The following is a 21,674-nucleotide window of genomic DNA, read 5'->3' on the forward strand; positions in this document are numbered from 1 at the left end:
TCATTCCCATTTTAGCATTTTTAAATCTCCACTGTTGTGATTCAATAAATTCTTAATATCACGCTGTCTATGCAAGGTCCACCTTTTATCCCCCTGCAGAACAGCTGTGAAGACACAAGAGCTGAAATTTTAGCCCCAGTTCAACAGAGCACTCACACACATATTTCAGGTGCTGCAGCTGGTGAAGAGGCTGATTTACTTAAATGCTCTGCTGAGTTAGAGACCTGTGACCTTATATCATATGCAACTTTAAATTGAGCTAATGGCAGTCATAGATATGTGCACTGACATAAAACCACTGGCTTTTTCATTCCAGGAACAGAAGGGGAAAAGGAAAATGTTGGTCAGAGTCTGGAAGCTTTGCATATTCATACTTTTCACAGTTGTTAAGTGTTTGAAAATTCAGGTAATGAGCATACAATACTCAGGCTGCCTTTGTATTGCTTGGGGGTTTGCTATTCCAGTAATATCTCTACAGAAACCATTCTATCAAGACAGGGTTTTTTTGCCCTCAAATTGAATTAGCACTTGTACATTGAAGTTTTCAACATCACCCATAAGATTTTTCAACTTGTCAAAAGAATCTGCATGGTCTCTAACCATGAATAAAAATGATTTCAGATATCATCTTTATTTCAAGTTTTATTTCCTGGGATTAATCTAATTGATTGTGCTGGTGGCTTGTTGAACAGCTGCTGAAACAAACAGACTATTTGTCTTTCTATGTAAATACATGGGTACCTGGTTTAAATAAAGTTCATACCAGTGTTGAGGGGGAAAATATCCAACAACAACAACAAAAAAATCTTGTTTTCCAAACTGGCACCATAGACCTGAAATTGCAAGAACTCTCTTAATTTTCCTCTTGCTGATTCAATAAATCTTTTATCATAAAGACAAAAAATAAAATCCAGTGGACCATATATACCTCATTTTAAAAATATATATCTAGATGTTCACACAAGACATGCATGGTTTTCTCCTCTATAAATAGGAATAAGTCCATAAACCTTTACTTCAACATAATTCCCTTTTTTTTTTATTGCTTAGCAGACCTAACCTTGTTTTTCATCTTTGATTACAATCCCATTAATCCTTTTTATGGCTTCATAATGGACCAGGGTCTAAACCAAAGACAGTAGGTAAAATAAAGTGAAATGCACACCCCTTTGGCTTTAGCACCCATTTTTACCTTCCCCAGGCATCTCTAATGAGGAAAATAGCACTGCTAATTGGAAATAAAAGGAATAAATAGTTCCAAATAATTCTTCTTAAACTCTTTAAAAATTATTTAGTTGCTTTAAGATCCTTTAAGAGCCTTAAAACATCTTGGTTTTCTTAGCTATTCTCATATGCATAATCAAAAAATTCTGGGCTAGCATGGAGATCATGTAAATATAAGTAGGTGGAGCCTCTAGAACCAGGATGGAATTGGGCAAAAAGAATTGCTTCTATAGTAAGATGCTGGCAAATAATAGGTACACACAGGATCAGTTATTAATAGCCTTTTTATGCATAGATAAGCACCACTCTTAGCAGCGTGCATGTGCACCAATGAAATATTAATAAGCAGCACACAGTTGTGTCCAAACAGAAAGAAAGCTGCACAGATAAGAATTAGAATCATAGAGTCACTAAATTATTTAGGCTGGAAAATACCTTTAGGATCAGGTCCAACCATTAACCCAGCACTGCCAGGTCCATCACTAAAACATGTCCCTAAGTGTAACATTTACACATCTTTTAAATACTTCCAGGGATGGTGACTCTACCACTACCCTGGGCACCCAGCTCCAATATCTGACAACACTTTTGGAGAAGAAATTTTCCTTAATATCCAACCTAAACCTCCTCTGGTGCAACCTGAAGCCATTTTCTCTGGTCCAGTCACTTGTTACCTGGGAGAAGAGACTGACCCCTATTTGGCTGCAACCTTATTTCAGGGAGCACAGAGAGTGGTAAGGTCTCCCCTGAGTCTCCTTTTCTCCAAATTTATCACTAAACAGCTAAAAATTTTAGAAAGACAGCAAAGACTTCAGAACAGGCACAACCAAGCTATGGTTGCTGAAAGAAGTTATTCATTTAATGGCAAAAGTAAGCTATTCCCATTTTCTCAAATCAGTATATAATTTGGGGGGCTGTCTATCTTGGGATAGCCTATTTTTACCCTTAACGAAGGAACATAAAAATTCTAATCAGTTTTCAAGTCTCAGGAGTCCAAAGAGAATTTGCATATCTGCATAAAGAAGGACCTGGTACAGAAGAATAAAACAGGAATCTTTTGGATTACACAAACTCAGGTAGGATGCTGCTGTGGTCAGTTCCCCAACAGGATTTAGCACAGTTGGTAAGACCTACCTTCTTTCAACCCCTCCTCTGGAATGGTGCCAGCTGTAATTATACATTATAATGAGCAAGAATCTTGAATTCACAGTAGAGCAGTGAAGTTGTTTCTTCTCACCTTCAGTAATGTATTTCTGCCCTCCTTCTTCATCTTTGCTGTGTTGTTTTGTAGTTTATGTCAAACAAGTCTCATTCTTCTCATTACAGACAAAAATCTCTGCTTGTTGAAGTGCTGAGAGAGCTAATTCTTGTTGTTCTCACTTGTTACAGAAAACCTCCTGCCAAAGGAACCGTTTGGCTTAAAATATTGTAAACAACCTCTCTTCCTTTCCCCGCCACCACAGCTTGCTTTTAAGAAGTCTGTTTTCATAAACAGTACGTCTTGTCTGCTCAAAACAGCATAACTGGGAGTTGCCATATCAAATACATTTATAGAAGATGGCAGCAAAGGAATACCTTGACAGACTAATGATGACCTCCTGCAAGTCAGGCACTTAAAAGGCTCATTTCCCTGGTTAGCATATTAAAAAGTAATGGCTGAGTGGCACTGCTTCCACTCACTTGTCAAGGGTAATGCCTGCCCTGTGGGCTACTGTGGAAATAACACCCAAATTCACCACAGAGGTGGCTACCAAATAAGCCAGTCTGACGGGGGGATATGAAGTACACAAGTGAATGTCAGCTTCCAGCAGACAAGACTGAAGCTAGACCAAAAAATACAGACCTGCTTTTTCCATTGCATGCTTTGCCTTGGTAATGCCCATGGATTTCTATAGCTTTTCTTCCAGGTTAAAAGCAGGGTAGGAAGGCTGAGCTATTTTAAGGAGAAAAACTGTCTTTGTATCTATCTAGATGTTTTGCCTGGTGCCTAAGCTCTAGTCTCTTAAAATACAAATGCATACAACCACTAAAGTGATTTAAAAACCTAACTGTATTTATTTAAACAGTTCTGTGTAATTCCTGAAACAAGTAGAAGGGACAGAAAATGCCTCATGCCCATGACTTAGAATTCACTGACATGTGGTCTTGCACTTAGATTACCACCACTCAGCCCAAACATTTGAACTGGAGGTAAAAAGTAAAGTTCACTCACTGAATCTGATTTATTCTCCCAGACTTCAAAGCTGGGCAGAAAGCCTTGGTTAAAAAGGCAAAGAGTGAAATCTTGATTCTATTCAGGTTAATAGAGAAGGTACTCTAGACAACTGAAGTTAATCCTGGCATTAGTTTCCAAATTCAAAGTCCTGACCTCATGGAAGTCCCATTAGCATTTCTGAAAGGATCAGAGACCGACACACTTCTGCTAAAATAACCTCTGCATCTGAGTGCAGGGACTGGTCACACGGGTCCCACACACACCAGCACGTGCTGGGTGATGTCGAGTGCATTAAATTGATTCTTCCTCGGACAAAGCTCACACTAAAACTCACTATGCTCCTCCAGGTAGGAGTGAGCAAAGCCATATGCAAAGAGTGGAGCTGTTCCCCAGAAATCATGACTAGTGTTTGAAAATGGGAGAGCAGAAGGAATTGCCCTAAAAAGCAAATTGTTTTTCCACATAAGCAGGGAAAAAAAAAACCCAGAAACCAAAACAACAGAATAAACACCAAACTATGATTAACCAGTGTTGGGCTTGGTATGTAAGACTCTTGCAGTACCATCAGCTTCCAGATAGGTATTTTTCATTAGGCATTTTTCATTAGGCTTTGTGCTTATTGTTTACTAATATGAAGAAAACTTTTGTCACCTTTGAGTGAGATACATGGGTATCACAGAATCATGGAATGGTTTGGAGTTGGAAGGGGACCCTGAAGATCATCTGGTTCCATCCTGGGCAGGGATGTGTATGGCAGGATGTGTCCTAGAGGTTATTCGTGTCCCCCCCTGCCCACCCACTGGAGGGTTTTGAGAAGTTCCCACCTCTGTTTTTTATTTTACCTGCTGTATTACCCTTCACCTCCTGAAGTTGCATGGTTTACTATTTATTCATCATTTTGCTTTGTTAAGATGCAGTTCAGGTTTTCACTGTATGTTTTGCAACCATGAAGTAAGTATCTAAAAATTCAAAAGACACAAGAGTGTAAAGAACCTCTCAGAAACCTGCTTTCTGAAGAAGCCTCAGCAGATAGAGCAGTTCAGCAGTGCAGAGCTGTTACCTGTGACCTAAAATAGCTTCTAATGCAGTAAATTATTTTAGATATCAACATTGTTATGCTGGAATAAGTGTAGAGCTCTTTCTAAATTTTTGTCATGTTCTGATAAAATCCCAGGTCTGACAGGATATCTTGACTAAAGAGTCCACATGAAATATGTTGCTAATTATTTATACACCTCTTCAAAGGCTCAGTGCTGCTACTTGTACTTCTTGCTACTCTTACCTACCCAGGCCCTAAAGCTGTTTTTCAATCACTGAACTGAAACCCCTTAGAGTAACAAGTTTATAATAGAGGTTCATAAACCTGGCAGTGATTAACAGCACAGGTTAATCAAATGGGTGTAGAACAGGCTTTTCCTCCCTTTTTCTTTAAAGGATACTGGCCCCAAGTGTTTTTCCCATTTTGCTATGTGGAAATAAATTTGCAATTAACTTTTACTTACTGGTGTTGTAGCAGCCTCTGAAGACCCCAGCCAGAAGCCAGCACTTGTGCTTCTCAGCATGTAAATGTGCACCAGAGGAGAGCAGGCACTCTGAAGAGCTGACAGCTCAGCACCATCCCACAGCTGAGCTCCAGGGGCCAGGGATGGGCTCTGCCAGGACCCACTCCTGCACAGAAAAGAGCAGGCAGCCTCATGCTTGTGTGTCACCCTTGTCACTAAAGATGCTCAATGATTTAAAATAATTAAGAGGAGCTGTCCTCCACTGACATTGGTTGGTCTTATGAAAATCAGAACTATCAAGCCCATCTACTGCCAAATCTCCTGCATTCAATTCACTCCAAGATCAGCGGGACATAAGACTCCAGCATGCCCCACTCACAGGGAATTGGTATCTGATTTCAGCTCTTAGCAGTCAGACTCCCACTGAACATGACAGATTAACACGAAAAATGAGTTTGTGGTGGTCACTAGGCTGGATGGAAGCTGGGCCTAGGAAGTCTGAACTTCCCAAAACTTGGAGCCAGTAAGAAACTTCCAACATAAAACAGGTATTAGAGGCTGGTTTCTAGACTCTGAACCCATTGTTTATCAATCAGTAGCCACAGCATTTTTGTTTAGGATTCTCTGGAGCATGATCTTGAAATAAATGGGATTAAAATCCTGATTCAATTCCAATTGAGAAAAAAAAGAAAATTCCTGGACTGCATTAGCTATGTGCAAAGACAAAAAAAAAAATCTTTTGAACTAAGACTGAAATGTATATTTGCTTCACCTCACTAAGTCAGAGGGGTTTTTTCCTTGTGTTACTTGCTTCTAAAAATTGCAGACTCCAACCACCTACAGTCTGGGTGTGTGACAGACTGAGCCTGAGCATCCAACACTTTCACTCAGGAGTCTCCCTTGCAGTCATGCAAACCCCAGACCTCCCTCACTTCCCGCTGAGTTTATGATAACAGAACCACCACGTTAATCCACAGCAAACTCATCCTCCTGCTTGGCAGCTCACAGGAGCAGCAAGCACCCCTCACCCCCTGCCTGTATCCATGGCCTGATGGGACCTCTCCTTTCTCCCTGATGCTCAGGACTGGAACATCCAGGTGCCACAGGGATACTCTGCTCCCTTACCCTCATCCCAGCCACTCATCAGGATGTGTTTTTTAAATTCTTGCTTAGATTTTCATGTTTCTATAACCCTCCCCTATTTCACTTTGTTTTGGTGATGGGCATGGGATTTATGTATCAGCAAGTCAGAGGAGTGATTGAGACCTGAGGCAGAAGGTAATAAGCATCATTCCCCAGTTCTTGGGTGTGCTTATTCCACACCTTGGACCAGTCCTGAAGGAAGATTTTCCTTCTGCAGACTCGAGGATTCACAAAAGGTTCAAAAACCCCACCCCTTAGAGCACTAACCTTCACCACATCACAGGAACAAAAGCCTTCATCCTGAAGAAGCAGGGGTTTACTTTCACACCGAGCATTCTCTGTCCTCTGCTGCTTTTCCTATGAAACACAGACCTTTCTAAATAACAAAAGTTACCCTCAGAAGGCATCTGCTTCCTGCTCACATCCTGCACTGCCATCACCTGTGATCCCACCATCCTCTGCCTGCTTTAAAATGCTCTTTTCACTTTTCGTGACAGATTATAGCAATCAGGAGCAGATTGGAAAAAAAAAAGTTATTTGCACATAAGCATAAACTATTGGTAGACTTCAAGCAAGTTCTGAACAGCAAAATTTTAGTAATCTAAAAGAGATTATCATAAAGACAAAGTTGCTTGTCTTTCAGATAAAGGCCAAATTTCTCATTTGTGGCCTGTGCAAAACTGGTGGGGGTGATTTATCTAAAAGGGGGCGTTCCCTTTTTCTTCCTCCTACTTAGACAAACTGTCAAAGAAGGGGAAGAAAGGAGTTAGAAATGACATCACAAAACCGGAAATAATTTCTTTTTTAACTTCTAGTTGGGGGTAGGTTTTTTACTACTGGAAAAGTTTCAAAAACTGATGTTACAGTCCTAACCTGAGCAACGCGATAACCTGAAATCTTAATATTCTGATGGGTGCCAGTATAGGATTTAAGGTCCAATTCATTCATACATTTACTAACAAACTAGGGAAGTGCTAACTTACACAGGAACTTCTGCTTGCATAACATAGAAGGATGATGATTTCAAGAGGTGTCTGTGTTCATACACTAAAGGACCGAGTTTTTGTAGTCTCTGGTTTGGCAGAAACCAGGAGAAATAAACAAAAAATAACAAGCAAGCTTCCCCACCAAAACAAAACTGCAGATTACACTTAGCAGTTCCTTAGTTTTAGTACTACTAGTACAGTTTGTCTCTCCTCTAGGTTCAGCTTAAACTCTGATTTGATGGCTGGTCTTTGGTTTGGCAGGAGCTTTGCCCACCAAAAATGCACCAGTCCTGCTTTCATCTTTCATTTCCATGGCTTTTGCTCTGCAGAAGCCAGTGACCCCTTAAGTCCCTGAGTTCGAGGAAAACCAGCAACTGTTCATACAGATACAGAGATCTGTTTCCAACCGTTTTTCATGGAATACCTCAATTCATGGGAAAAAAGAAAAAAAAAAAAGTTTATGATTGCAATGAAATCTTGCCTTACAACAGGTGAGGCAACACCACACAAACTCAAAGAGTGAATTGCAACTTGTTTTGAAGCCAAATGGAACATTGGACTGCCTCTTTAAAACAGATATTCTTGTCAAAGAGCAGCACATCTCAGCTCTCAGAAGAAAGCTATCCAGCTATTCCCAGGTCTGGCTGAATTTTTAAAGAACACTGAAATGTTTGGAGCACTCACACATGTATTAATGCAGCAAAGATGCTTCCAATTCACTCATCTTTTTTCTGACTTAAAGTGGAATAAATAAAAGCAAAATCTAGTCATGTACCTTTGCTGAATTAATGTTTCTTCCCTTCCTCTTTAACCAGCTTGGCTTCTTTATACACGGACAGCGGTCTTGATTGGGGTCAAGGTTGACACAGCAGCTCCTTCTGTTGCCTGACCCACTGTCACCACCTCAATGCACATGTAAAATCATTGTCAAAATGTTACCAAAAAGATATATTGTGCAGGTATAGAAGAAAGTCTGCTATCCCCTGCAACATCATCCATTTTTATTATGCCACATTATAAATTACATTTTTCATCGTGTATCTTAGGCATGGAAAATAAATGCACTAACCCTGTAAAAATAAGATTCCTCACTAAAACCCTCTATAGAAGATACCAGTCCAGAGCACACATTTACAGCTACATCATAAATCTTTGGTAAAAATGGGATTTATAAAAGCTGTGCTGACACAGCTTATCTACAAGATTGTGAAAACGACAGCCATGTGTAGAGAGCTCACCGTGCTAAAACACAGCTGTATGAATATTGTACATCAAACCCCACACAAGTCCTCTGACCTCTGCAGCAGCTCCCAAACCACCCCTGCCTGCCTCCCTTCCCAAGCCAGGCTCCCTCTCACAGCTGGAGCACAACTGTGAATCAAATAGAGCAAAGTTCTTTTCATAATTTCCTTTTCCTCACTTGCCTGCAGGAAGATATTCTTTCTACCCACCTGTTCTGGGTTTTTCTCACGACCACCTTTTAGTATCTAAAGCAGCTGGGCCTTGGAATTGATTAACTTCAGTGGCTTTGACCTCCAGGCATGTAACCCTTACTTGTCAGCTTCCTGAACTTTTCTGGTCTCCATTTTTAAGTATTCTGAGCAAAAACCTTCTTTCACACTTGACACTGTGACATGCCATGAAACATCCTTCTGGGGACATGGAAGGGCACCAGGTTTTAGAGAGATATAAAGTAAGAACTCAACCACATTTCATTCCAAGATACACCTCTTGCATGATCCTTGCAGTAGGTGAGTCCCAACACTCTGCTCGACACCTGAAGGAGGAGTTGCTTTTGCTCTGGTTGAGGAGAGGAATTCTCCTAATTCCCTAGAAACAGGCAGTAGGGCCAGACAGCAAAAAGATGCCAACACCAGCCCAACCCTCTGGAAGCATTCTTCCCGGAGCAAACTTTCAGGGCTCCCCAGGATCATGGAAACACAGATGAGCTCTGGCTTTTGCTACCCCCCGTCGCCCTAAAGTATCACTGGGACCACAGAGGGAGAGAGACCGGGGAAAAAAGAAAAATACAAACAACAGAGCAAAGCAAACCAAATCCCTCCAAACCTTCCACTCACTACCACAAACTGCATTTGATTTCCTGATTGCCCCAGCTGTGTTTATATGGATGGGGGGCCGCGGAGCATCCCATCCCATCCCATCCCATCCCAGCCTCCTCTCTCCTCCCCTCCCTTGGAAACCCTCTCGGGACCCCGCCCGATTCCAAGCAGGGCACTCCCGAGTGCATCCCCCCTCACTAAAAGCCATGGCACAGCTGTCAGCACTTACAGCAGACAACCTCAAACGATTGTAAAAGCTTCTTCGGATCCAACCTCCTCACTCGGAAATACACACGAACATTATTAAAAATTATATCAAGCAAAAAACCGGAAACTCTACCATTAATAAAAAAACCTAATTATCCACGCAAAACCAACCAAATAAACAACCACAAAAGGCAAAAATCCTCCCCATCATTTTCCCTAATTCGGGCTAGAGTGTCTGGACCCAGCAGGAACATATTCAGAGACAGGAGCACTGGGAGCCCACGTCACTGGGAAAAACAGGGATGCTGGGATCTGTTAGGAAGTGTTTCCTCATCTCATGGGTGTGCAGCAACAAATTCACTTACCCAAGTTACCCAAGCAAACATGCTGGCCTAAACAAGAAAGCAAAATGCATTTTACTCAAGTAAGTTCACCATGTCAGGCCACCTACCAGGCGACAGAACTGCTAAGGGATTAACAGGTAAAAATATTATTTGATTCTACATTTTCTATATAAACACAGCAACAGACAGAGTCACACACATGCAGCTTGATGATTTGAAAGGTTTCAAATGACAGCATCTTTGGGTTGTCCCAGGTCTCCCCTGTCAAAACAAACAGTAAAGCAGTTAAGCATGAATTTAGTTCATTCCAATTCAGCAAAATATTTAAAGTAGATGTGTGGGTAGAAGCTGTTGTGAGTAAATGCCTCCACAGAAGTTTGTGTTACATGCTACAGACTGAGCTGTCTGCATTTTAAATTCTGCTTTGGATTGGCTGTACATACATCTGTCAATTATTAATCTCCTGCATTTTTTTTTCTGGGCATCATATTTTTTTCTTTCTTCAATTTTTCTTCACCTTCACAGTCCCATTTTCTGAGCTGTCTTCTTTCCTGCGTGCCTGTGTGTTTGCAGTTCTTAACACAGAACCATTTAATAAGCTTTGATGTTCCTGGCAAAACTCCCATTGATCGTCTTGATTGCCTTTGTAAGAGATTTCACTGGAATTCGATGGCTGTCTCAGGACTGGGGAAGACACGTGATAACACAGTCCTAACCCGCTGCTTCCAACAGGAAATGTTGATGCCAGCTGCAGATGCGTTTTCACAACTTGATTTCATTGTATTAAGAGTCTTCAGAACGTGCAATACTTTATTTATAAAAAGGGATAGGGAGCACAGGTGGATACCTGCCCATGCTCTGTGTGGGAAGGGAAGGGCTTTGATGTGTGCTAGGAGATTTTACAAAAGGTGGAAAGCATTTCTGCTGAATTTTAACCCATATAAAATGAAGAGGATTTATGATTAGCTTTGAGTAAAGCTTAGCCGAGTGTCTGTGCCCACATGTAAGGTGGACACCCCCCCAGCACTATCACTGCTGTTATGCACAGATTTGTCTCCTGGGAGTTAAAGCCTGGTTTTCAAGGACTAGGTCTGAGCTCAGCGTGCCTGGCCTTGCAGGGATGGATGCTCCAGCATACATCTGATATTTCTGGGAGGTGCTGGTCCTAGTGGGGCTTCCCACCAGTCAGGTTCCAGTCCCACCACGCTCTGATTGTCTGAATATTGAATCAAAGGGAGAAACCAAAATAATTCCCAGACATTTTCTACCACCCATTCATGGTGGAGGATGAGTCCATGCCAGACCTCACTAAAACTGTGGAGACTGTGAAAGCAGTCCCACAGTCTGTGGCGTGGCACACATCAAACACCACAGGCCACATGACCCTGTCTCCCTAAATAAGTATTTTAACACACAATTTAATGGCTCAGAGGTACAACACTAACCCAGTGACACAACTGTGCCTGCTCAGAAACACAAGGATTTCATCACCTTTTCCAATGGATATCAACTGTCACAATTTTTTCTTCCTGGCTGGAAGGAGAAGGCTGCCTGGTGAATCCTGGGGACACACAAAGAGATCAGGCCTTGCAGAGTTGAAGGGGGAGAAAAGCAAATAATATTTTTCTTGAAAACACTGAAGAAGTAGATGGAATACTCTGAAAATTTACAAGGGCTAAGAGCTCTGAGCTGAGGACGTGCCCATGCTGGTGATCAAATTGAACACCACAGCATTTTCCTTAAGTTAGAGCAAGCCCTGGAAGATATCTGAAATGCAAGCACCATCTTTGGCTGCACCGAGTGCCTGGCACCAGCCTCCAGGCACCAGGCTGAACACACGTGTCCTCATTGCTCCAGTTAAATGGCATACGGAGGGAGGGAGGGAGGGAGAGAGGAATTTCATGCTTAATTAGGGAATGTGTTTGGAATATGATTTGTGATAATACATCTGTAACAAGGGGAATTAATGAAAATAATTAATGAAGGCTAATCTAAGATACCAGGGTTTTGTCTAAATCAGCAAGAGTAGAGTCCCAAGGACATTCACAGTGTGATATATAGGATATATTTTTTTAAATGATCCATGAGGTCTTAATGTTTTCAATACAAGTAGGAGCTGGGGACGTGGTTAGGGAGGGCTTCCACCTGTGAGACTGTTTATAAGATGGGTTCCTGTATTCCTGTGAGAGTTAGATCTGAATTTATCTACTTTGTATTATCCAGTGTTGCTTTTCCTTTAGAAGCCACTTTATGTCTGAATTTCCCTCTTTACAATTTTATCTTGATCTGTAAGGAAGAGCAGTGAAGTTTGCTGCATATCCAGCTGCTCTGATTTTACAGTGTTTGGACAGCAGGTATATTTCAGAAAAAAAAACAAAACAAACCCAAATTCAAACAATCAGAAATACAGGCAAAATCACAGCCTTGCAGGACATTCACGACCCTTGAGCTATAAAGCATACAGTGGAAACTTGAATTAAGAGGAATGTATCAAAAATAACTTTTGTAAAGGGCCATGGCGAGCCAAGCAGGTGACTGCAGTGCTGATACCAGCTAGATGACACAGAACAGGAGGTAGGAAAGTCACCACTGCCATTGGTGACAATGGACAAAAAAGGCCTTTCCTGATGTCTCCAAGGCTGGAAGAGCCCTAGAAGAGCCTGAGGAGGCGTGGGAGTGTTCTTGGTCTCCCCTGCCACACTGGGCCCACCTCAAACAGCAGCTCCAACAAAGAGGAGGGAGTGACATCCGTGCTAAAATGAATGCCAAAAAGCCCTGTACAAAGACAGGCCCTGCTTCCACATCCACCCTCCCTCTTGGAAAAGCTGTTCTGGAATGGTGTCCTGGGTGCTGTGGGGAATGTGCAGTGTGTGTGAGCAGAGGGGAGGCAGTGTGAGCTGGATGGCTTCTGCTTAGCAGTCTGCTCACATCGTTCTCCCACGAAGAATATTCAGCTTTCTTTGTCTAAAATGTTGAGTGGTTATGAATAGTAAAGATAGACTATCTGTAATTATTTTTAAATTATTAATGGTTTTGTTAGATCCCTTCACTTCTACATTAGGTTTCTGTTAATGTAAGTTAAATCAAAATGTACTTCAGTTTCCAGGCAGCTCCCAAATGTATTTTTCATTCTTTCATAACATTACTTCAAGTTCTCGATGAGGTGTCTATGATAAAGTTTGCTCCCGAGTCGGCAGACTTCCAGTCCTAATGAATTCAGCGAGAGGCTCACCACGCAGGGCTCTCATCAGCCGGGCTGGATGGCAAACGAGGAGACCGCGGCTGCACTGCCAGTCAGTCCCACCCCCAGCTTCCAGGTGCCGTACTCCATCCATGGGGAGCGTGGGATCCACGGAGGGGATCACCAAAGACGGGGGGGGATATTTGTCAGAATAACTGAGCTACTTTAGTGGCTCTTTCCATCACGCTTAGGAGACTCAGGTTGTCACACTAGGCACTCCTGCTCAGAAAATACACCTGGCTCGGAGCTCAGACCCTGCAGGCAGGGAGGAGAGGTTCCCGCTTGTCACCCCGCCCCAGGAGATGGTCTCGGATGGAGGGAAAGAGAGGGGCACAAATGCGGATTTCTTTTCCCTCCTCGCCCCTCAGGCGAGGTCCGGATCCGCACCCCTCGCCCCGCTCCTGCCGAGAGGGGCGGCGCTGGGAAGAGGATCTTGAGGAGTCAAACGCGTGCATTCAACACAAACGCCACGAAAAAATGCCTGGATAAATTATGCAGAGGGATTTCTGGATTTCTTTCAAGTAATTAAGTTTCGATTTCTTGCATTTATTTTAGTGCCAGGAAGCACGAGGCGCCACGGACGGCAAAACTCTTCATTGATCGTTCCGGGCTTGAAGTTTGACTTCGTGACTTGACTCGGCTCGCGGCGGCGGCGCGGCCGCAGATTTGGGAGCGGGGGAGGAGATTTGGGAGAGGGGGAGAAGGGGCCGGCGCGGGCGGCGATGCGGGGCTGGAGGCACCGAGGGGCCCGGGGATGCCGAGGCACCGCCGGCCTGCGGGGATGCCCCGGCGAGATGTCCCGGGCCGGTGCATCTGTGCGCACCCGCGGAGCCCCCGCGGCGGCGGGGCCGGGTGGCTCCCAGTGCCCGGAGCCCCGGGGAGCATCCCGGAGGCGGCGGGGGCCGGGAGCGGTGTGGGACACCGGGCGGAAGGGCCGGGGCCGGCGCTGCCCTGCCCTCAAAACAAAGGTAGAGTTTGCTCAAAGTGTAGCCCGCATCTTAATGGATTAAAAATTCATAGGGCGCATTAGGTTCGGTAAAATATGAATGCGCGTCTTTAAATTTTAATCGTAAATCAGAACATGGATACATGAGAGGCGACAGTGATTTCTCCCCAGATGTCTGCGTGGGTCAGGGTGTGGGCGTGGGTAAGTTGGAGGGGGGGCTCTCCTTTTATTTAGGCAGCCCAGCGGTGAGCAGAGCCGGCTGCGGGGCCCGCGGGGCCGCCGAGGTGCCGGGGGGCGGCGGAGGCTCCGCGGCTGCTGCGGCTCCCCCGGCGCCCCTCCCGACTCCCGGGTGCGGATGGGCAGCGCGGGGGCTCCACGAAAAACCCCCAACACACAAACAAATAAACACAAAAAAATCACCCAGAGAAGGGGGTAAAACGGGAAGGTGCAGGGCGGTGGAGCCGCGGGCGAGGCGCTGCCGGCAGCGGGCACAGCGGCAGCGCGGGGCCGGAGCCGCGGAGAGTCCCTGCAGGGCGGAGAGGCACCGCGGGGACCCCCGGGGTCACCCCCGGGCCCGGCACCGAGCAAAGTTGGCCCAGCTATGCTGCCGCGCCGCTCCGCGTCCCGGTGGCGGCCGTTCGGAGCGGCGATGAGCGCTCAGCGTTTTGGAGATCGGTTGTCAGTTGCTATTAAAATCAAGATTAATTCATATTAACGATATGCGTTCTCAATTCTCCCGTGTGACAGCATACATTAGAACAACTATTGCGAGTAATTAAACTCAGTGCGGGAGGGGTTAAATGTATAGCGGGGGGGTGGGGGGTTCCTCCTCGCATTTCTCTCCGCCAAAGTTGAGCCGGAGAGCCGGGCGGGCAGAGCCCCTTCCCCGGCTCCACGCACTCGACAGGCTGGCTGCCCTCGGACCTCCCCGTGCCAACGAGGTATTCTCTCCTTCTTCTTCTCCCCCCTCCTTTTATTTATTTTTTTTTTCTTCCCCGGGAAGCGGGAGCTTCCCCTCGTTCTCCCGCACCCCTCCCGGCACGCCCGCGCCGAGGCGCGCAGGGCTGCGGCCGCTGCCGGGGAGGCGGAGGCGGGGGCGCAGGAGCGGCCGGGCGCGCTGCGGGGACCCCGGCGGAGGGAGGCGGGGGACAGCGGCCTCCCTGCCAGCCCTGCCAGCCCTGTCAGCCCTGCCCGCCACGGGCGGGCCGCACCCCGCGTGGGCTCGGCCCGCGATCGCCTCAAAACGCGCAAAATATTATTGATGGCTCTTTCTTGGGCGTTGGAGATGCTCGATGCTTTAGACTAATTAGACAAGCCAAAAGCCTTTTGAAGATTAAGCAAATTGGACAACCCTTGTTAATTAGAACATAATTTAAAGTTTGAAATTATATCACTCATGAAGTAGCCTAATTAGTATGACGATATGTTAATAGCCTACCGAGACACGAAGCGCGGAGGTTTGGCATGAACTCCTTAAAGGCTTGCAAGAAAATCCTCTTTCCTATGTTGTCATTAATAAAAGATTTCTATAGACTTCAGCCTTTCAACGGTGACATACAATTTATAGTACACACAATGCATTAGCCCATAGTGCTGCTCAATTTTTTTACTATTATGAAAACTAATAAATTCGTCAAGCTGAATTAAGCATACAAATCAGATGAGGCATAACAGATTACATATTGAAGCGCCGTGTCTCCCGAGCCTAAATGAAATTTCAATCTAATAATTCCTTCCTGGCCCGGCCATAATTTGTTTAGAGATGTTGTTCTACTTCTTTCCAAGCGCTATTCACACCATAATTAAATGATACTCAAGCTTTTAACTTTGATTTATTTCATTTCTCCGAGCTGGCGACAGTGAGAGCTGATACAATGTAATTTTTTTTATTTCCCTTAAAATTACCAAGTCTGCTGTTTAGGTGAGAAATTAAACACCTAAGCACTTATTTTAACCTTTCTGCTGCAAAGTGAAATTCATGGAAATAAACCCGACCACCTCCAGGAAAACTGACTTTCCCCGATTTCTTTTCTCTTTCTTTTCATTTTTCCCCCCTTTTTCTTTTCTTCTTTTCCTGTTAAGACAGCCGTGGGAAATTGGCGGGATAGCGGTGCGCTTTTGCAGGAGGATCTCTCCGGCTCCCCGCCGATGGGGGGGCAGCCCCCGGCCGCCGCTCCCGGCCTTTCCCCTCGCTGTTCCCGAGCAGCTCCCGGCGCACCCTCGGCCCTGCAGCCCCCCGGGAGCGGTGCCAGAGCAGCGGCGGGACACTCTGGCTGTAGGTGCGTGGCGAGCCCGGACGGGACTTTTTTTCCTCCTTTTTTAAAAATGATTTTTTTCTTTTCATGGAAGGTGGATTTGAGGCGGTGGGGTGGTCGCTTCACCCTCCTTTTTTTTTTTTCTTTTTTCTTTGCCTTTTTGCCTTTTTCCCTCCCCTTTCCGGGAGGCGACGGGGCGCGGCGCGGCGGTGAGTGTGGGAGCACGCGTGGGCGTGGGAGCGGCGGGGGGCGGGCAGGGAGCGGCGGAGGAGGGGGCCGGGGCCGAGGAGGCAGGCGCGGAGGGCCCTTCCCGAGGAGTTGGGCTGTAGTGACAGGCGAGAGGGGAGGGGAGGGAGGGGAGAGAGTAAAACCCACCGGCGCGGCGGCGGGGAGGGCACTTCGCGAGAGGCGAGGGCCGGCGCCGGAGCGGAGGCGGCGGCGGACAGCGGCGAGCGCCCGGGCGCAGGGCGGGCAGGCGGGCGGGAAGCATCCCGCGCATCCCCGGCTCGCCGGAGCCGCCTCTCCCTCTCGTCCCCGGCGGGGCTCGGGCAGCCGGCTGGGGAGCGAGTGGGAATTTTTTTTTTTTTTTTTTTTTTTAAATTTTTCGGGGGGTGGGGGCGCGGGGCTCCTGTGGCTTTTCCGGGGGGTTCGGGCCCCCGGCCCCGCGCCCCTGCCCTCCTCCGGCGGCCGGCTGCCGGCGGGTCGGGCCGCGGCGGCGGCGAGCACCATGATGATGTCTCTGAGCAGCAAGCAGCCTTTCGGCCTCCCCCACGGCGGCGGCAGCGGCGGCGGCCTCCACGAAACCAAGTACTCGGCCCTGCACACCGCCTCGCCCTGTCCCTCCGCCGGCGCCGCCGCCCCCGCCGCCAGCTCCCCCAGCAGCACCGGCACCGGCGGCTCCGCCGGACGCGGCTCCGGCTCCGGCTCCGGCCCCGGCGGCAGCGGCGGCTCCGGCTCCAGCTCGGGCTCCGGCCCCGGCGGCAGCGGCGGCGGCGCGGAGGCGATGCGGCGGGCCTGCCTGCCCGCCCCTCCGGTAGGTGCCCGCCGCCCGCCGCCCCGCTTTAAGGGGAGCCCCTCGGCGGCCCCCCGGATCCGCCTGATGATTTTTTCATGGCCGTGCAGCAAATCACCCGGCGCCGCCGGGCGCTCGCCCAACTTATGCATGCGGCGGCTCTTGCCGCTCGTATTAATTTTTATGACCTGGGATGCTGCGTGCGGCTGGTGCGTGTGTCCGTCCGTCCGTCCGTCCGCCCGCCCGCCGCGGCTCCTCTGTGCGAGCGGCTGCGCGCCGCGCCCGCTCCCTCGCCCCGCTCGCTCCCTCTTCTCCTCTCCTCTCCTCCCCCCCCACCACCCCACCCCCCCTCCCTTCTCCAGGATTTCTCTTTTAACATGCTGGGAAGGTTTTAGTGGCACGGCGGAGTGCGCGGGGAGGCGAATTCCCTGCTGAGCGTTATGTGTGCCTTCTATTTGCAATTGCAGAGCAATATATTCGGCGGTCTGGACGAGAGCCTGCTGGCCCGCGCCGAAGCCCTGGCAGCGGTGGACATCGTCTCCCCGAGCAAGAGCCACCACCACCACCCGCCGCACCACAGCCCCTTCAAGCCGGACGCCACGTACCACACCATGAACACCATCCCCTGCACCTCGGCCGCCTCCTCCTCCTCCGTGCCCATCTCCCACCCGTCCGCCCTGTCGGGCACCCACCACCACCATCACCACCACCACCACCATCACCACCAGCCCCACCAGGCGCTGGAGGGGGAACTCTTGGAGCACCTGACGCCGGGGCTGGCGCTGGGGGCCATGGCGGCCCCCGACGGCGCCGTGGTCTCCACTCCGGGCCACGCTCCGCACATGGCCGGCATGAACCCCATGCACCCGGCGGCGCTGGGCATGGCCCACGCCCACGGGCTGCCGGCCCACATGGGCTGCATGAGCGACGTGGACGCCGACCCCCGCGACTTGGAGGCCTTTGCCGAGCGCTTCAAGCAGCGCCGCATCAAGCTGGGGGTGACCCAGGCCGACGTGGGCTCGGCGCTGGCCAACCTGAAGATCCCGGGGGTGGGCTCCCTCAGCCAGAGCACCATCTGCCGCTTCGAGTCCCTCACACTCTCCCACAACAACATGATCGCCCTCAAACCCATCCTGCAGGCGTGGCTGGAGGAGGCCGAGAAGTCCCACCGCGAGAAGCTGGCCAAGCCCGAGCTCTTCAGCGGCGCGGAGAAGAAGCGCAAGCGGACCTCCATCGCCGCCCCCGAGAAGCGCTCGCTGGAGGCCTATTTCGCCCTGCAGCCCCGGCCCTCCTCCGAGAAGATCGCCGCCATCGCCGAGAAGCTGGACCTCAAGAAGAACGTGGTCCGCGTCTGGTTCTGCAACCAGCGCCAGAAGCAGAAGCGCATGAAGTACTCGGCGGGCATCTGAGCCGGCCGCGGAGCAGCACCGACAGCATCAGCGTCACCGTCACCGACACAGAATCCGATAAACAACGAGAACAACGACAAGGAAAGGAGGAAAACAACCCCAAACAACCCCAGCCCACCCCGCCGCCCGCCCCGCGCCCAACTTTCGGGGAGAACTTCCCCGCGGAGCCGCGCCCGGACCCGCCCCGGCAAGTACCGCTGGTTTTTATTCCTAACAGACCTCGCCCGGGTGGCAGCGGGGTGGCCACGATGTCATGGCTTTCTCGGGACCCAAACTTGAATCTAGAGTTGAGGCTTCGCACCGCGAGAGACGTCTCAAAAGTATTTTGATTTAAATAATAATAATAATAATAATGATTAAAAATAAACAGATAGCAGGTTTTTCTGCATTTACACTGCGTATTATAAATATATAAATATATATATATTTTTACTGTGGTTATTATCCTTTTCCTTCTCTGAAGTTATAACGCTTAGGGAAAGAGCTGATCCTGCTGTGTTCACTGGTCTTCAAAAGCTATTATTAGATTACTGCCAAACAACCCCTTGTAAATTATTAATTTATCTCTCTAGCAACTTCATTTTGTGCTCATTCTAATTAATTACACCTCTTTAATCTAAGTCTTGATAAAAGTAAAAAAAAAATTGTTAGTGAGAATCAAATATTTTGTGTTGGTAGGATTTATGAACGTGAGCTTTTCTTCTTCTGAATGTCCCTTTTGGCCATTTGTAAATTGTCACCTGAATCTAAGGTATTTCTCTGGCGAGTATTCTTATTCGTACGGCGTCGGCACCCTATAGTAGATGTCCTACATTATTTGTGTAGCCTGATTCACTGTCCGAGGTATTTGTTTACCGCGTTACATATTTAATGGGGATTCCCATATTGTCCCCACCACACGCTGCTCCCGAAGTGAGAAAGGACGTGGCCGCGTAGGTGACAGCGCTGGGGAGGTGGGGTGGGGTGGGATTGTCGCTTCGGGTTTCTTGCCAGCACAATATTCGTCTTTCTCGATTTCAAAGGTGTATCGCGACGGTATTCAGACCGGCTCGGTTATTTATTTATCTATCCGATTGGTTATTTATTTATTTATTTATTTAGTCGGTTATTTATTACCTTTAATTGCAATACTTTTCCACGGAGGAAAGTCCCTTTTTGGAAGTATGTTTGTAGTAAAGCCAAATTAAAATTTGTAGGGAAGGGGAGCGAGCAAGCGAGCGAGGCTGCACTGCTTGTAAATTCACAACCGGTTTGGTACATTTCTTTTTGGAGCAACAACAATAAACTGGGGGTACTCGGTTGGGTACCTGTATGTATTGTAAATATTTCATTGGCGTTGACGCACATATAGATATATTCTTACAGATTTCGCTGTATCGCTGTTCTATCCGAGACTGTTTGAAGTCTTAAGTTCTGTACATGACCTGATTTCGTTGGTTTTTGTTTGGGTTTTTTTTTATTATTATTTACTTTGTTGTTTTTGTTTTGTTAATAGGAGGTTTATTTATTCTAGTAATGTACTAAGTTATTTTTAAATGTTGTTAAATCGTCTTTCATTAAAAAAAAAGAAAACAGGATTTTTACGTTTTATTGGCAAAGCGCGTTTGCTGCTTCTTGTTTTTCCACCGCCAGCCCCTGCCCGAGCTCCGCGCCGCCTCCGGGCAGGGGGGAGCGGCCCGGGGAGAGCCGGGACAGAACCAGGGACAGCACCAGGGGCAGCACCAGGGACAGCTCCGGGGACAGCTCCGCGCCCGCGGCTCGGCCGTGCCTCTTGGCGGGGACGGGGCACAAGGGGCACACGGGGCTCTGGGGTGTCCCCGCTCCCCGAGCCGCTCTGTTCCCCCACCCGGCGAGGTGGGGCCGAGGGTGCCCCGCAGGCTGAGGCACGGGAATGACCCCCACGTTTGAAAAAGGGAAAAGTAATTTCCCCGCGCGGCGCTCACAAAAGCGGGGGGGGTGTGGAAAAAAAACCGACGGCGGCTGGCGAGGAGGGGGAGGGAGATCATACACGAACCGCGATTAAATATTCATATTTCCGCCCAGCCACCAGCTCCAGCTGCAGCTTCAAAGCCGCCCGGGCACGCCGAGGGTGCCGGCGGCTCCGCGGGCGCGCAGGCAGGGCCGGGTGTCCCGAGGTCCGGCGGGCACAGGCGCCGTGGCCTCGCCGGTGTCCGCACCCCCGCCCTCCCCTCCAGCCCCTGTCGCCGTCGTGGTCCCCGCAGTGTCACGGCTCAGCCCCGCGGGCGCGCAGGGCGGGCTGCACGCCCCTCCATCCGCAGCTTGCAGCTTTTTGGGAGGGGGTGGCGCTGCCCCGCCGGGACCCCCCCAGGGTGCCTCCCCCGAGGGCTGGGGGCTCGTTCCAAGAGGTGAGGTAGGGCAGGAGGGAGCAGGGGAGCGGCCGTCGGGGCCAGGGTGAGGCAGCCCGGCAGGGGCAGGGCCCGAGCAGCCCCCGAAAGCAGCAGAGCCCCCCAGACCCTGAGCAGGCGAAGGCAGCGAGCGGCGAACAGCCCCTGAACCGCCGCTGCGCCCTCTTAAATGAGCCATTCACTTAAAGGCTATTACGGGCGAATTAATAAATTACACAGCGAATTATTAAATCCAGATAATTACAAGGAATAAGTAAGTAATCATTAGTTATCTCAGCTAATTACTGTGGGTCAGAGCGAGCGAGAATGTGAAATCCTCCTCGGGAATTGAAATTAACTTTGCACTGTGAGTCTCTCTGCTTGACATCCCCAGTCTGTAGGCACATGGCAGCTCCCCTGTGAGCTGGGCTTTCTATTTAACTTGGAGAGAATGGAAATAAAATTAAGTGGCGATGTGATAATAGGAAGCTGCTTAGAAAGCAAACGCGGTGGGTTTTATTTTTTACCTTTTACTGCCTGGAGATAGATCGCTCTCTAGTTAGCCAAATTAAAAACCTGGGGCAATTAGCCGACTTCTCCCAGTACCTGCTGGTCCCGCACTTGCAGATGATTAACGAACGAAAAGGCACGGAAGAGCCGGGAGGCTGAGGGGTGTGGGGGGGTGCAGAGGTGCCCAGAATCCGGGAGAACCGTGCTGGGCGCCAGGGTAGCCCTTCCGCTGCCCGGGCCGAGCAGGGCTGAGGCACCAGCGTGCTTTGTTTTGG

At 48.6% G+C, this 21,674-nt stretch overlaps 1 protein-coding gene across 1 annotated transcript; it reads left to right on the forward strand.

The window, feature by feature from the left end:
- Positions 1–16,850: 16,850 nt before the first annotated feature.
- POU4F2 (POU class 4 homeobox 2) lies at positions 16,851–18,544 on the forward strand. Its single transcript, XM_014880530.1, has 2 exons — positions 16,851–17,156; positions 17,603–18,544. Exons 1-2 carry the CDS (start codon positions 16,851–16,853, stop codon positions 18,542–18,544), a joined length of 1,248 nt encoding a protein of 415 aa, XP_014736016.1.
- Positions 18,545–21,674: the final 3,130 nt, after the last annotated feature.

This window comes from Sturnus vulgaris, chromosome 4 (genome assembly GCF_052056855.1).
Source record: "Sturnus vulgaris isolate bStuVul1 chromosome 4, bStuVul1.hap1, whole genome shotgun sequence".
NCBI lineage: Eukaryota > Metazoa > Chordata > Aves > Passeriformes > Sturnidae > Sturnus > Sturnus vulgaris.

Bases quoted from the DNA above. Each gene is read 5' to 3' on its own strand.
- POU4F2 (XM_014880530.1), top strand. From the start codon at position 16,851: ATGATGATGTCTCTGAGCAGCAAGCAGCCTTTCGGCCTCCCCCACGGC. The intron at 17,157-17,602 runs GTAGGTGCCCGC...TTGCAATTGCAG, and splicing joins CCTGCCTGCCCGCCCCTCCG to AGCAATATATTCGGCGGTCT.